The following is a 16,018-nucleotide window of genomic DNA, read 5'->3' as shown; positions in this document are numbered from 1 at the left end:
CCTTTTATGATGCTAATTTAAATACTATTTCAAAACCAAATATTTCCAATTTCATTTAGTAAAGCTATGTACTTTGGCGTAATTACTAAGTTTATTAGCTTTGATTAAAGTAGCCAGTGACAAAAGCTCCATCCTAACGGTTTTTCCGCTCAATGTTAAAGCTTATTGTCATTTTTGTATTCCTTTTTAGAATGCCATTATATTTAATTATCTCAAGCTCTCTCCATTTCCATTTAGTAACGCTACTTTGGCAAAACTACTAGGTTATTAACTTTGAACCCAATAGAGGGTAACGAAAGCTTCGTCGTAACGACTATTGCGTGCGTAGCAGCTAGCTTTTGACCGCCAGCAGATGTGCTTGCAATTTGCAACTGTCAAGTCAACCGACACGTTAAGCTGCGCCTAAAAGTTTAAAATGCAACCGCAACGGAAGAATAATGATGATGAATGCTAAAATGCTAAAGTACGCAAATATCTCTCTTTCCCCCCGATTTCCCCTTTTCACGCGGCAAAAAACGCACGCAGGCACATTTCACTGTCAAAAATGCGGCTATAAACCATTTTGGAGCCGCCAGGAGCTGCTGTCGCAATCATTTATTTTTATTTTCATTTCGCTTGCCACTTATGTTGGCCCGCATTTGGCCATTTCTCAGGTCTTTCGGCCCGCTCGAGTGCGTCTCTTTTTCGGGCCTTAGTTTTTTGGCATTTCCTTCTCTTATTTTTTTGTTTTTTTGGCAACATATGCAAGTAATTTGATTAAATTATATAATTACAGGGCCAGACATTCGAGATGGCAAGATGAGTAGACGGCAAGACGGTCCTGACTTTGACGAACAGCAGCACGCAAAACGCAGCACCATCGCACCACATTATGGCCATGGTGGTTAGCATTAAGTTAAAGTTAGGCTTAATGGCAAGCTGCTCGCAGCACCGAAAAAAATGGGCGTCATTTTGGAACTGATAAGATCAAAATTAATTTGTAAGGTAGATCATTTCATAAATTTGTTGCAAGATCAGTGTTGCACATAAAAACTAATTTAATAAAAAGTAACGAGTAACGAGTATAACATAATCATCATTATCTATAATTGTATGTATTCTTAACTATGAACTTCTTATTTTTATTTCATTGTACTAATTATTTTGCACTGTGTAGATCGTCGACTGCGACACTCACTGCAGGCCGGGACTAGTGCAATTTGTATTTCGAAAAGGCAACAAATAAGCACTGGGCACGGCCTACATCAGGTGACGTTTTAATGTACCACTGCACTCTCATCTCGGATGCAGTCCGCTCCAAACTTCCAACTGCCCAATCCCCACCCCACTCACCTTTCGGGCTTCTTTCGTAGGCCTGGGCCATATCAATAAGCCAAGTCAGCCAGCTCCAGCAGGGAAAAGGAAGAGAGGAGCCAGGAATGTCCGAGTGCCACATAAACACTGTAATTACACACACACACAACATCACTACCAAAAGCGAGGAGCTGTAATTTAATTAAGAAATATAGACGCATTATTAAAGAAAAAGGAGTAAACAAGGGGGCAACGCACATAGAAATGGCCTGGAGGCCCCACCCAGTTTGGTCAAATGGAGATGTGCCTACTCAGACTTCATTTGGCATTCGGCTGTGCCGGCCATTCCGACTGCAGGTTCCAGTTTTCCCGGCACACATTTTCTGGCCATATCCCGGGATGGGAATGATGGTGCGTTAGACGTCCCACCACATCGATCAGCATCCTACGTGGAAACACCTCCAGTGATTCTGGGTGGCGTAAAATTAGGTGGTAGATAGTTTATTAGCATGGTCAGCTATCCATTGCATTATTCATGGCCTCCAGTTAAAATGGCTCTTCCTCAGAGAAACCTTGGGATAGTAATCAAAGTTTAGCTTGAGTTTAGCTTCAAGGGCCGAAGGTGGAAGCTTTCAGAAGCTTTAGGGTTGGTTCTCGCATACAGAAAGTAATAAAACTTAAGGACCTTTTTTTTACTTTAAGTCTGCCAAGGGAAATGTAAATATGTATATCATCGCAGGCGTTATCCTCGAGTCCTTAAAAGGGCAGATTACTATTGTGTAAGACAATCATGGCATACTATGCCCTTATAGAGGTCCGAGATGCGCAAGGGGAACGCTGACTTAAAGACGTTCACATTCGTGGCGAAGTCATAGTTGCGTCTGATCCCACAGATTTATATACATAGTATATATTTGCATTTCAGTTGACGCCTTAATGAAACCATAAAGTCAATTATTGTTTAAAATATGTATGGTCCTTTATGTAGGATTTATAGGATTCTATACCATTACAGATGTGCATCTTACAGATAGAGTATTATGCTTTTGCCGAATCTGAAAATTAATCAATTTGGATTAGTCGACCCGTTCCCCTGCCTTTAAAACAAAGCAAATAAGTGTATTTTTCCATTATGTTAATAAATGAAATGCTTGGATCTTCCACCCCGGTTACTGCGAGGCTAGAAGACTTAAAAGAGTATAATTAAATTATAAATGATGTAATCGAATTTATCATCAATGCGGCTATTATGCTATATGCATAGATGTAGACACGCGTGCCAATATCCCTACCCGTAATTTAAAAGTGTAACTTAAATCTACTCGTCCTCCTCCTGCGACTCGCTGCTCTGATCGACCGGATCAACCTCATCCGTCTTTTCTTTGCTGCCGCTGTCCTCGTTGCGAAGCGAGGACTCGACCAATTCGCGGGTGAACTTCTGCACCAGGCGCAAGGCAGTGGCCGCTGGCATATCGCACAGGGAGTGGCACATGAACTCGCCAAATCCCCGAAATTTGGCGTACGCCTGTGGCAAAGGGGCTAGAGGTTGTGTTGGATAGTATCCGGATATCGACAGACCGTCGTCGAATCGGCGCTTCGACGGATGATCGTCCAACGGCTGTGATCCACGCTTATTGCTCCTCATGGGATTAACAATCGGACTACTGATAATGTACTCCGGCTGGTTTTGGTTTCGTCGGTGATAGCTTTCCGCAAAGTGATTGTAGCCCTTGCCATTGGGCATTTCTCCATTCGTGGAGCGTTGGCTCTTGTTGGCTTCGTCAGAGGTATTCAGGGGAATCCTAAAAAGAAATTATGCCTTGTCATTAGCAAATGTTACGTTAGGCAGCAATGGATCATGGACTTACCCTAGCACTGTGGTAACGGGGAGTGCCTGTTCGCAATCAAAGATCTCGGAGTCGTCCTCCAGTTCGTCCTTGATGCTGTTCATATGCCCGTTGCTGTCGCTCCGGCAATCGTCCACCTCGTAGGTCTCCTCATCCTCCTCCTTTATGCTCATGTTCTTAAAGCTGCGCCTGGGCCGTATGTGATCCCCCAGAAACTGAAGGCTTTCGAACAGAGGCCATTGTGAAGACTGTGTGGAAAGGCCATTCTCGACGCGTCGCTTTTCGATGTTATAGCGATTCCTCAACGTGGTCATCCGTTCCCTTATACTGGTGGCTATGAATTAAGATGGGAATATGCCTAGAATTATTTCCTGCCATCTGAAACTGGTTTTATCCCCTTGCTCACCATCGTAGCCCAGTTTGTGGGCTATCTGTTCCCATATATGGGCCACATACAGCTTGTCCTTGAACCGCTTGTTTGACCTATCGTACAGCACTGGGTGCGATCGGTATTCCCGGATCAAACCCAGATCAAACTCGCCCGTTTGGGCGTATGTCGCTCGAGGCCGACCACGCCCCTTTGGCAACTGCGGTGGATACAAGTGTGACAGGTTCTCCATTCCTCCTCCAGCCCTGCCATGGTTAATTTTACCAATGAAAGATTTATTATTTTCCATTTTAATATTATTTTGTGATTTGTTAAAATTTTGATTTTTCAGTTTTCTCTTTTTTTTAACTAAAAAGTTATTCGAGGCGAACTGACTTAAAAAACTAAAAAATTAAAAATACATAATATATGAAAACATTAATGATCATATTCTTCAGTTCTTAACCGCTCTTTTTCTAAAACATAGTTAATGCCGCTCAAAGGTATTAAAAAACTAAAAGAATCGATCCAGCGAACGAAAAGAACACAAGAAAGAAGGAATACTTTTGAGGATATACATACACACTTACTTAGTTACCGGTTTTTCAACAAAAGGGAGCATAAACAATTAAAAAACAAAGTCTGGCCGAGCAGAAGAAGACTATAAAACGAAGCGTTGGCGGGTGAGAACTACTGAATGTTGGTAAAACTGCTTGAGGTTTTGATGCTGGAGATTGATCGTATCCTGCATATTATCACTTCGATAAGTCGGTGATCTGTTAAGGATACTGATCGACAGTTCCGGAGTTTAAATACAAAGTAAATAAGGTGCCTCAAATAAGGTGCATACAGAATGAAGCAGCATAATAGCTAAGCAACATTGTAATTGGACTTCGGACAGGTATTACTGCTCACAAAATCAAGGCTAGATAGCAACTGTATTTAACGATAACCGACCGATAAAGCTATGCTTGCCATCCCTAATTTGCATCCGCTTTAACGGCGTACATGCATTTTACACAGCCGCAGCCGTTTACATGTATATATACGCGTGCGTAGGTGTGTATATAAAACAAAACTGCATCTTCAGTGCGCTCTATCTCTTTCTATCGCTCAGTATTGGTGCTAAGCGAACGACGCGCACTGTCGGCGTCGACGCCAGCAGCGCAATAAAAACAAAGCCAGCGAATACCGTAAAAATATCAAACTACCTAAAAAAAAAGTACAGAAACGCGCTCGCAACTGCTTGATATTAATTTTAAGCGACGCCAGCTGCGCTGCTCTGCTCACACAGATAAACATAAAGAGTCGCCTTATAAACTTTAAATAAACAATTGCAGACTACCACTAATTTACGCTGTGCGAACGGAATAAATAAATAAAAAAAACTGAAAAGAAATAATAAAACTAAAATAAAAAGAAAGCAGACATTACCGAGTAATTGAGAAACTGGTATTATTTTTGGATGGCTGGCAATATCGAATTAACAAATATCTTAATTTATTTTTATAGATTTACTCACCTCGGAAATACAATTTAGATTCGCCTCAGGTTGGTTTTAGTGTGTATTTTTATTTTTATACCTATTAAAACGCGCGCTCTTTGCTCTGCGTTGCGCTTGGGTTTGCCTCTGCTTTCTAGCTGGCTATTATGGCTAACTGTAGCTGTGGCTGTTACTTTAAAAAATCAATATAGACGTAAATAAATTAATTAAGATTGCCTGCGCAACACACGACGCTCCGCCAGTGCGATGTTCGCCGCTCTCTTTCGCTCGCGATGCTCTGTCTTTTTGCCTGCACGCACAACTAGTCGCTGTGAGAATATTTTTTAAACTGAAACTGAAAAAATTTTTTATTTTTATATTTTACGAATTACGGACGAGGCAAGCCGCAAGAGAGCGGCACTCACACAGGGACAGGCACTCACACAGACACACAACCTCACGACCACGCGCGCACCAACCCTCTCGCTCACACAGGCGCCGAACCCCATGTAGTAGAGATGCGAGCGTGAGGCAATTTCTTTCGCTCGTGACGGCCGACTTTGAACATGCAGTCAAACCAGTTAGCACCACTCGGATTTCTGCTACGTTTGGGTTGTTTTCTTGTATTTAACAGTGTTAAATTTTCATTTTCAATCATTTTAAAATGTATTGCACCATTGAGGCACTTTTTATTCATTGCACAGACCATTCAATTGCACATCTCTAGCAGACAGCCAACCAGGTGGCAGCGCTTTCGACTCAAATACAAGTGGCAACCTCAGTCATGCATTTTAATAACGGAAAAGGGATGAAAAGTACCAGAATAGCGCGCGCGGTTGGGAAATGCTTAAACATCAAATGTAACTAGGAAGTGTAGGAAAATATGAACACGAATTCAAAGCGATTGAGTACACATAAGAACATAGAATAGACAAGAAGCAAACTCACCTGTATATATATTTTTATATAATTAAAATAACACAGACGTTCTGATATTGCGAATTAGAGATCTGAAACAACAGAAAATATATCATAAATAAAAATGCGAGACATGGCTTTAGTAATAATAAATAAATTTGATTGATTTTAGTTGTTTATTACAAACCGCCCATAGGCCGGGACAAGTGCAATGTTTATTCGAAATGCAAAACGTTGACACCTTCCCGTCCTACGGGAAATTCATATTTTTATTCGGCTGAAAACAAGATCACGAATATTGAGTTTCAGCAAGTACAGGGAACATCTTTATAAACATTCACAAATAATACCATCAACAGGTAGCCAGGTAGGCGAACAATAGGAGTACCAACCAAAGCCCAAAAATCTCGAATTTCAAAAGGAGAGAACATAAGCAGCAGTTCATATTAAATTTCCGCCCCTACTTGAGTGTCCTTTGTGCGGGTCTGCGAAATGCCCAACAATAGTCCTGGGTCCTCGAGGAGTGGGAGTTTCTGATCGCATAGGATCGGGAACAGGTAAAACTAAACCCTGGACAAAATCAAGCGTTAAATGCCTTTTACTTACGCCTCACATCATTTCGCAAGTGGAAGCTTGTATGTATGTGAAAGTATGCTGCGGGGTCCATTAACAGTTGGCTAACATCAACAAAATTTGAAATCCAAAGCGTGACAAATTCGTAGAAACCAGAACCACTTGGAGGCGGGCAAAAAAAAATGAACAAATCTGCTGAGCGGAAGAATTGCCAGGGCAGCAAAAAAGAAGTCTACCAATACACACCCGCGCTTCCCCCTTTTTCCAGGCTTTTCCAGAGATTTTTTTATTTGCTGCTCCAACTCAGCGCCTCAGAGCCTCAGCGTATTTCGCTTATCTGCCCCATATGAAAACCAGCATATAATAATACTAATAATATCTTCTGGGGGCAGTGGAGAATCGGAGCTTTGCTCGGTATTTGTTTATTTGATCGCTGCTGGCGGCGCTTTTCGTGGCCTAAGACGGCATTAGGTTTTAATGTTGTTCCCTGCGACACAACAACAAATTCCGCACTGAACAAGAGCTGCAATAAATTCATATTTATTTATTTTTGTTAGGCAAATACGCCCCCAACGGCTCGAAGACTCTCTTCAGTCCTCGGGCGCTTCTGCCCTCGCCTTCTCCATTTCAGCAAACGAAAGGAAAGGCCCAGAAGAGACCCCAAGTCCGAGTCTTAAAGATCGGAAAGCGGAAACGCAAATAGACGCACGATAACAAAAAAAAATAAAAATGAGCCGAGGCAGTAGAATGAGCAGAAAACAGAAACAGTACGGCACATAAATTTGAAATAACTAATAATTCATTGAAAAAGCTGGCAGGGAATGGGGCAGGCATGGGGGAAAAACTGGAGTGGCTCGGCGGTGGGGATCAAGTAATAATATTTGCTCAAGCCAACAGCTGACAAGTCAGCAATAACACACACTTCTCTCGATATCGCGATCGAAAATCCCCGCAGGAATTGAAGGCGCTCGGTTTTAGAAAGAGGAGGCCTTTCGAAAATATATGGTGGGGCAGGGAAGAGAAAGACATAATAGCCAGTTTGCAATTCTCCTCGATCTAGCAGAAGGTAAATTAATTGCAGAGGTTAACCATTTGGATTTTGAATTTGAATTCAACTAATATAGCGTAATTTCTCATGGCTATTCATTAAGTGTGTGTATCGTATCTCCTTTTCCAACATATATTTAAAATGCCCATTTGTCTTCTCTACGGTTTCTCCTTGCACATCTGCGCTCATTAAGGGCATTCAGAGTTCGGTTCGCTGGCCTTTCTCCTGCACATTTATGATGGCTACTTCTCCGCCTCTGCGAAAGACTTGCCAGCTTTTTCGTTGTCCGTTGGTCTGTTCTAGTTCGAGTAGAATCGTTTTTAATGACTCGAGAGCAGGAGCCGCAGTGCCAAACCAAACCAAACCACACTTAGGAAAGCATCGAAGCCTTCGATGGCAGCCAGGGATAAGTGAACGGGAATGGTCATGGATGGCCATGACTTCCAGCCAAAAACCGTTTGCATTTCCCATTGTTGATGTACTTGTTGCTTCTTCGAGAGACAGAGATACAGTGGATGCAACTTAGAATTGATCAAACCCCTAAAAATCGCAACATTTTTCAAGTAATGTTCGCAATTTCAATTAATTCATGAGGAATTTAAATCTCCATAAACTCGCGAAAGAATGTGCAATGGTTTACAATGATAAAATATGCAAATAAACCAACACTGTGGGCTATTAAAAACAAACTAATAATTTATAGTCTACAGTTTAACAGCAAATAGAGTTTAGTACAGGAAATTAAAAAAAAAAATATGTGCTGATGAGTTGAGAAAAATGATCGTAGTTAGCTCAGGAAGATTACATTTACACTTTTTATTACAGGCAAATATTTCTGTCTATTTTTTTTCTATCATATGCCAAAAAATAAAAATGACTAAGGAAAAAGAAAATGTTCCTCCCATAGAGTTTCCACTGTAGATCGAGCGAGGGCCGCGAATAGAAATAACTGTATTAAATGGGCCCAGGACCAGTGAGAAAGGGGCCTGAGAACCGAACCTCGGCTCTTGGCTGTTACAATTTCTAGGCTCCAGCAGCCGAGGCTCTCGGGTCGCCAGACTTGGCCATCGTTTTGGCCATGGTCGGAGGAACCTGTTTTGGGCTCGGGGGGGCCCAGCAGCAGATCGCACAAAAGGCGTTCCAGAGATGCGGACTGGGCCGTGCCTGGCTGTCTCATCTGTTGTCTATTTGGCAGGCTCCAACTTCTACCAATTGCTGGGGGCCTGTTCGCAAGTGCAACATGTTGCCAGCAACATTTGTTGCCTCGGCAAACACTCACAGATTTGATTTGCTCTTGCTTCCAATTCTTCTACATTTGCCAAGCCATTTTGCTATTTTTTGGTTGGTTTGTTTTTGCAGCAGCCGCCGCTGCAGCAAGACAGCAAGAGCAGCGTAATCGAAATGCAATTAAGATGCGGCTTCAGAGTGCTGCAGAATTTTTGACTCGCACTCACCAAAGGAGCGAGAACGTGGCTGCAATTTATATTCCCGGACAGAATTTTAGAAAGTAGCAGAGGAGTTATACCCGAGAGTCCAGACCAAAGCCAAAGCCAAGACCAAGATCAAGACCAACCCATAGTGCCATTCGAAAGGCGTTGACGTGGAGAGGTGAGCCCGATCCCGAAATGCGGCTTAGAACGATCTCGGTGGATTGTAGACTCACTCTGTTGGTATTCGTATGTGGCATAATTAAAGGGTTACGCCACGGCCACGCCAATCTTCATTCGATATGTGGCGATCTGTTCTAGTCAGTCCCCTGCTTTCTTCTCTGCTCTGCTGTAGAATTCAGTTCTGTAGAATTGTGTGGCTGATATGCATAACGGTGGTTTAATATGAGTTGGCGCACTAAGAGCGACTGCGCCACAAGTGGGCATGTCTCCAGTGATCCAACCCCTTTTCTCTATTCCATCCTTGCACTGGGAAAAAGTCTAATTTAACTTGCAGAAAAAACTATCTCAAAGAAATTGATTCGGAAGTTACGCTTGGAATAAACTATAGTGAAAAGAATTGTAATTGTAGAGGCTGACTAAAGAATTAGGCAAAAAGAATCGCAAATGGAACAGCGAACGTTAGAATCTGTTTTAAAAACCATGCAAATGGAGAGCGAACTTAATTTTTCAAAATCTTGAACAAATTAGTTTCCTGAAAATACCCTGAATAATTTATTAACTTTTCCCTCAATGTAAAAGGCTTCTCTTGTATGTCGAAGCACATTCATTTCGTTGATATCGTTATGGCGTAATATGGGCCACTTCTCCCTGGACGTGTGCAGTCATCAGTCGAAATGGTCGGCCATCAGCGCATCGTTTATTGGGGCTCGCTCCGCGAGTTCTCCAATTGATTGCCCACATCTGTGCAAGCTGAGCTCCAAAAGAATCTTCGCCAGACGCACGAGGATGACCAGAAATTATTGTTCATTGGGAAAACGTAGTTTCGAGTGGTAGTCTCTGTTTAATGGCATCAAACTTTAAAAGCAAGCAAAAAGCAAAGCAAAAGCAGTGTCTCAAGGCAAATAACCATACTCAGCTGGAATATTGACTTGATTCCATTACGCTGGATTGCAAAATAAAAATTATCTCATTTAATTTGCTACTGGACAGGTGCAGATTTGCCAACCAAATTCTCACAGCCAACTATCGTTATCTTTTTGCTGGTTAAGTGCGATATCCTGCTTCTCTAAATGAGTGTTTTTTTCGCAGCTTTTTTTCTCCGGCTTATTCCAAGAACTATGAAATCTCCATTTGTAGTTTCATTCATATCGATAATGTGATTTCTTTAAAAAATGATTCAGTTATTTTAGTACACTTATAATAAAGTTTTCTCTGGGGAATTGTCCTAAGGGAATTGGGAATTAATTCGAAGATGGCAATTAAAAGTTGAATGGGAACTTGCAATTCCGCATTCAACTAATATACATTTGATAAACCGAACCTTTCGTGATAACTAAGTAAAGCTCTAAAACGCTGTCTTCACTTTACATTATAGAAGAATGCTAGAGTCTTGTCATAAAATCATACACCTTTTTACAGGACGCATAGTGCGTAATCTTTTCATGGCATCTCCACACAAAGTTTCTCATTATTTCGCAAATGTGTAACCAAATGTTATTATCCGCTAATTGCCAAATAGTTTGGCGTATCTCGTTAGCAATGGCAGGCAGATTGGCGACTGAAGACTAGAGTCGGAAGACTGGGCCTGGACGAGGCTACAGCTACAACGGCTCAATTACTCCGCGTCTTCAGTGGCTCACAATCTGGGCGCTGAAGAATCGGGCTTGTTGCCAAGGAGTCTTCGGTCTAATAGCTAATGATCGGCGGTAAATATGCGCCATCTTAATCCCCCCGTCGTACCCTGATCATCAGCATCTTTAAAGTGAACGAAATCCCGAAGACCGAATGGGGCCAAGTTCTCACACAAATTAAAATTGCTGTTCTCTTTTATTTTCGGGCCGCTTCTACGCAAATGTGTAGGGTATGGGTTGCGGCATGGGATGTTCCGAGTGGCATCTCATCGAGAAGAATTTAAGCCTCGAATTTCGCAGAGGGGAGACCGAGCTAAGCAAATTTTAAGCTGGTGCTTCATAGTTATATGGGGCATTGCCTATACATGCATATATACATACATATGTGAAAACAAACGTGTATGTGTGTTAGGTATTCGATAGCGCCAATTTGATATGGCGGCCAGGAGCACAAATTAAGTTTCCCAGAAACGAAGAATACTACCTGAACAGCGTAGAATCCCCATTCCATTCTTCTGGCACTGCCAGTGGAGTGTTATCTTCCTTGGCTGCGAGTTTTATGTCTGCTCAGATCGTAAAGTTGTTAGCGACGCTATAAGGAAGAGAATCTCTCAAAAAGAAAGTTGGCAACAACGCAAATAAACTATGTAAAGTGCCTTCTTCAATGGAGAAAGAAGCCCAGGCAAATAAAATGTTGCCGCAGGAACTTCATTTTGCTCAGCAGTGTTTTTTAATGCACCGCAAGATAGTTAAAGGAAATTGATGAGTAGTAAAAGCGAAACGGACGGCCCAAGTTGCCGAAGAGAGTCGATCCAACCACTCAGGGGCCACAAAAGCGAAATCAATATCCAATCATTAATCGTTAACTAATTCCATGAATTCTGCCCGACTTTGGGATCCCGGGTCCAGCTTTTTTGGTCAGGTCCGTCTGTCTTCGGTCTGCCTTTGCCCCATTTACCAAGTTCCAAAAACGCAACCAGACATGCCACACTAAAGACATATATTTATGCCCCGAAAGCAACTTTTGGCGTATTTAGAACAGCAACAACAAAAAACAGCGGCGAAAAAAAAACAGAAATATCAAGATAAAAATATTTTTTCGGGCGGCCCTTTGTGGCTCTTCGATGGGACAGTGGTTACACTTCAAAATATCACCCAGTCATAATGGTCAAATAAGATATTTGATAACCTAGATTATTGCCAAATTTGAATAAATAATTACATACATATATATGATTGAATATAATTGAATAGACTGGAAACTTGGAACATGTCAATATTAGCTTTGATTGTTTACGGTGTATTGGTCCGCCTAAACCAAGTATTTGCTGATTGCTGCTTTGTTGTTGTTATCGTCGTGGCGCGTCTCAAGTCTGGAGTCGTCCCTTTGTGCCTCTTCAGGGATCTTCTTCTGGGATCTGGGATTTCCTCCCTCCACACACGCGTTTTGAATTCGATTTGCCGATTGCCGTTTGCTTCTTGGCGAGATTTCGATTTCGTCGGCCACAACAGCAACGAAGGTCTCGACCATGAAACAATTTTATATTTTTGTGCAGAAAAAACGAAGATCAATAAAATTTTACCGACAACTGTATTTCGCTCAGACATCGGAGTGGAGGGCCCTAAAATTAGTGACCAAATTGTCAAAGTGTGGACCTTTGAGAGGGTGTGTGGGTCACATTTTTGGTTACAGTAATCAGGCCAGAATCGAGAGAAAAGAAATTGATTAAGCAGCTGGTAAAAATTTGAACTTCATTTTTTGTGTGCTTCGGTTTCGTAGATTCCGAAAGTGCTACAAAACAAAGTGTTGAAATTTATTTGGGAAATGGGGAGCTCTGTTGCGTATGAAGGTTATGTTCACTCCATGGGAAACTAATGTGGCAAAAGGCAGATTGGGACCGATTAATATGGAAAACGATAAATGCTTACATGACCCAAAAATTGTTAAAATTAATAGTATAGGGAAGAAATGTGAGTAGAAAAAACATTTCACAGCAAGAAAGTAGTTTTACTGCAGGATTTTCATTGATTTCCTATTATCTCTACATTTAACTTGAAAAGGTCCAGAAGTTTTGCCTATCAACTGTGAACCGAAAACACACAAAAAGAAAGTTGCCCCTAGGCCTGGTGCATAATTCTTTAGAAAAGCGAAGAACAAGGATGCTTTGTAGAAAGAGGGGGTGAGAAGAGAGGGCGCCGTGTGAATTCCTGCAGAATCCGCTGCAAGAAAGGTGCTCCACCAACAACAAAAACAAGAATGGCGATTCCCAGAAACGAGAGTGTGTGGGAGGTGGAGAAGGTGGAGCTGGAGAATTCTTCCAAAGGAGCAAGAAGAGCGAAGAATAGGGGCCGTCACTAATGAATTTGTATGCAGAGACCGCAATGATTTGGCACAAAAACAAAAGCAACAGTAACGGAAATGCGAGGATTAAGAAAAAAAAAGGGAAACGCGCGTCCAACGAACAACATTTTGTGAAATTAGTGCAGACAGTCGAAAACGCACCTTTTATGTTTTGTAGCCTCTCTTCACATTTAACGATTGCCAGTTGTTTCTTTTTCCATGATTTTTGATTTATGCAAAAGCAATAAAAATTATTATAATGAAGGCGCTGACATGGCTGATGGCCAGAGCAAAAAGATGCACTGAGAGAAATAGCTTATACGAATGGCATCAAATTACATCAAAAGGATTATGCAATTATGAATGCATGTTTCTTTAAGAAAGTTTGAGGATTTTGAAAAACATTTTGCAAAGAAGTTATCCTGGTTTAAATACCCTTTAAAAACTATAATTGCATTGTATATCACATGCCATTCTAATTTAAATTAAGATCCTCACATTTTATGTCTGTGTAGGCGAAGACCAGAGTTGGCGACACGTGATGATGGTGAGGATAAGGAGAAGAACTGGGGGCGATGACGACGCTGTTGTTCCTTGTCCGTTACTTTAACTTTACTTGATCTTTCTCCCGCACTGGGGCTCATGTTAAAAAACAAATAAAAGTTCAACAAAAAAGAGCGCGAAGAGAATGAGTCAGAATGTTTGTTTGACTTCTGCACAAAGAATGGCTTCTTATTTCTTTCTGCTTCTGCTTCTGCTCCCCGAAATGCAAAGGCAAAAGCACATGTAAATAAATCAAAAGGCGACAGGAAAATCGCCATTTTCCCCGCCTATATGCACAATCATTTGGTCGCAAAAAGCCTTTTTAGCAGATCGCTTTAGTTTAACTCCCAACTATAAGCTATTTTGATGGTCAGCATAAATTCTTCACCTTTTTGCCGTAATTATCTAAAGGAGAGAGTCACTCCTCGCGGCTGCGCCCAAAAAACGGTTAAACATAAAAAAACTAACGGCAGTTTTATAACGCTGGTCTTGGGAACTGGGGAGATTACCTTTTGGGAGGCTGCGCCAAAAATGAGCGGAAAATGCCCGCAAAAAGAGTGGGCGCAAAGAGATCCCCGAAGATGATACACAAGCAATCAAAAGAAATGCAACGGCCTCTTCGCGCTCCTCATCCTTCTTCTCCTCCTTCCTCCTCTATTCCATCTTCACCCATTTCTTCCTGCACTTGCCGATGCACCGTTACGCGGAGTTGAGCCCGGGTTCAAGATCACCGCACCCAGCCAAATGTTTTTTCTGTTATTTTTTTCCTTGATTTTTTCGGGCGCATTCTCCGCCTTGTCTCTTTGCACTTTTACACAGATTCTTTGGGGGATATTTCGTCGGTTTATGATGTTTCTTTTCCTTTATTTGGTGTTTTTCTATTTATCTTTTTTTATTTGAGGGCACTTGGGACTAACGGTTCTGTTTGGTGAAGTTAACAAATAAAAATAGCGCGCGCACTCAACTCACCGACAAACAAACACGAGCGCACAGAAATGTTTAACACACCATCGTCGTGCCGGAGGCTCAAGGCTTTAACTTCCTCGATCCGCAGTAACTTGCTCACTTTTTACTTATATTTCTTTTGATCAGTAGTAGTCAGGAGTTGGAAGGGTCTGTTGAGACACAACCGTCGCCGCCGATGGATTGCGCGCAATTGAATTTCCTCCACAGCGGCGACTCAGCTCGTCGCCTCAACGAAAACGACTTCAGAACTCAGACTCGAATGTCTCTGCCGACGTCGGCAGAAGCAGCGGCTGCAAAAAGGAACGCAACTCGCAGGGGTGGCAACTTTTAGATACCCACTACCTGCTCTTTAAGGGGCACAGAATGTATAAAGTAACACTAGAAGTTTACGTTAGCTAGACATCAAATATAACAAGTTAAATATAAGTTATATATAAGTATATAACGTTTATTTAAGGATTTTCATAGTATATCGTTTTAACTATTAGCTTTTAATTTGAATGCAATCACTTTACGATTAATATCAATATCAATCTCGTATGAATTTTCTTACTCTCGAAAAACAAAGGGTACCTCGATCTTTGTTCGCTCTCTGCGCCGAATCGCTTGATACTCTCCCAGAAAGGACCAAAGGTTTCCCGAGCAAGGCTTCTGGAATGTCGTAGAACAGGGGGATGTTATGTCATACAAGAAAAAGACTGTCTGAATAAGGATGCAGGCATTGATTTTTTTTAGTATATGTCTAGAATAATACATAAAATATATTCATGAAAGCGAATTCTTTGCGGATCCGCACAGATCCTATAGGTTATTCTAAGCATCGCCCATAGCTATCTCAACTTTGAATGCAAAAAATATCCCATAAAAGCCCGAAAAATAAGTTTCAACTAAGACTTAAAACCCGAAAAATGTTGTCCGTCGAGTGAGGCCTTCTGCCAGCTAATTATCGCCCAGAGCAGGCTGGTAAAAGTTGCGAACCTTGGGCCCGGGGACAACTCCATTAGGGCGGCCCACATTCGGTGGCCAGTTGGGTTTACTTTTGGTTGGCGAGCAGGTGCATCGGTGGCAAGAGCGCAACCGAGAGTCGCGAGGAAAGTTGCGGCGCGTGGCTAGAGATCGATGAAGAAACCAGAAGATGAAGACCCGCGCTGCCCGCATATCGCGCATCAGGACAATCGCTGAGGCACGAGGCATGTACGGACACATCTGGAGTGGCACAGAGTCTCATAGTCACACCTTGAGCAGAGCTGATCGCTTAGCTATTAAAAATATACCAAGAAATTTATTACATTTCATTCAACCAGATACTTTTCAGGCTTGATCAAAGAACTAAGAGCTATAAATCATTAAATGCCATTTAAGATCATTTGTAAGATCAAAAACATATTTCGAGAATGA

At 41.8% G+C, this 16,018-nt stretch overlaps 1 protein-coding gene across 2 annotated transcripts; it reads right to left on the bottom strand.

The window, feature by feature from the left end:
* Window positions 1-2,407: 2,407 nt before the first annotated feature.
* On the bottom strand, window positions 2,408-14,836 carry LOC6616947. 2 transcript variants are annotated; one of them, XM_032721709.1, is made up of 6 exons: window positions 14,624-14,836; window positions 5,939-6,000; window positions 5,030-5,345; window positions 3,547-3,773; window positions 3,162-3,474; window positions 2,408-3,095 (listed from the first exon to the last, which is right to left on the bottom strand). In XM_032721709.1, the coding sequence occupies exons 4-6, from the start codon at window positions 3,758-3,760 to the stop codon at window positions 2,612-2,614; spliced, it is 1,011 nt and encodes a 336-aa protein (XP_032577600.1). In that variant the 5' UTR covers window positions 3,761-3,773; window positions 5,030-5,345; window positions 5,939-6,000; window positions 14,624-14,836; the 3' UTR covers window positions 2,408-2,611. The 2 variants fall into 2 exon arrangements, with proteins under 2 accessions (XP_032577600.1, XP_002041276.1); XM_002041240.2 differs by lacking the exons at window positions 5,939-6,000; window positions 14,624-14,836 and having other exon boundaries at window positions 5,030-5,350.
* Between the last annotated feature and the right edge of the window lie 1,182 nt (window positions 14,837-16,018).

This window comes from Drosophila sechellia, chromosome 3R (assembly GCF_004382195.2).
Source record: "Drosophila sechellia strain sech25 chromosome 3R, ASM438219v1, whole genome shotgun sequence".
Taxonomy (NCBI): domain Eukaryota; kingdom Metazoa; phylum Arthropoda; class Insecta; order Diptera; family Drosophilidae; genus Drosophila; species Drosophila sechellia.
Note: the sequence above shows the minus strand (reverse complement) of the source record. Positions and strands in the feature narration are given on the sequence as shown.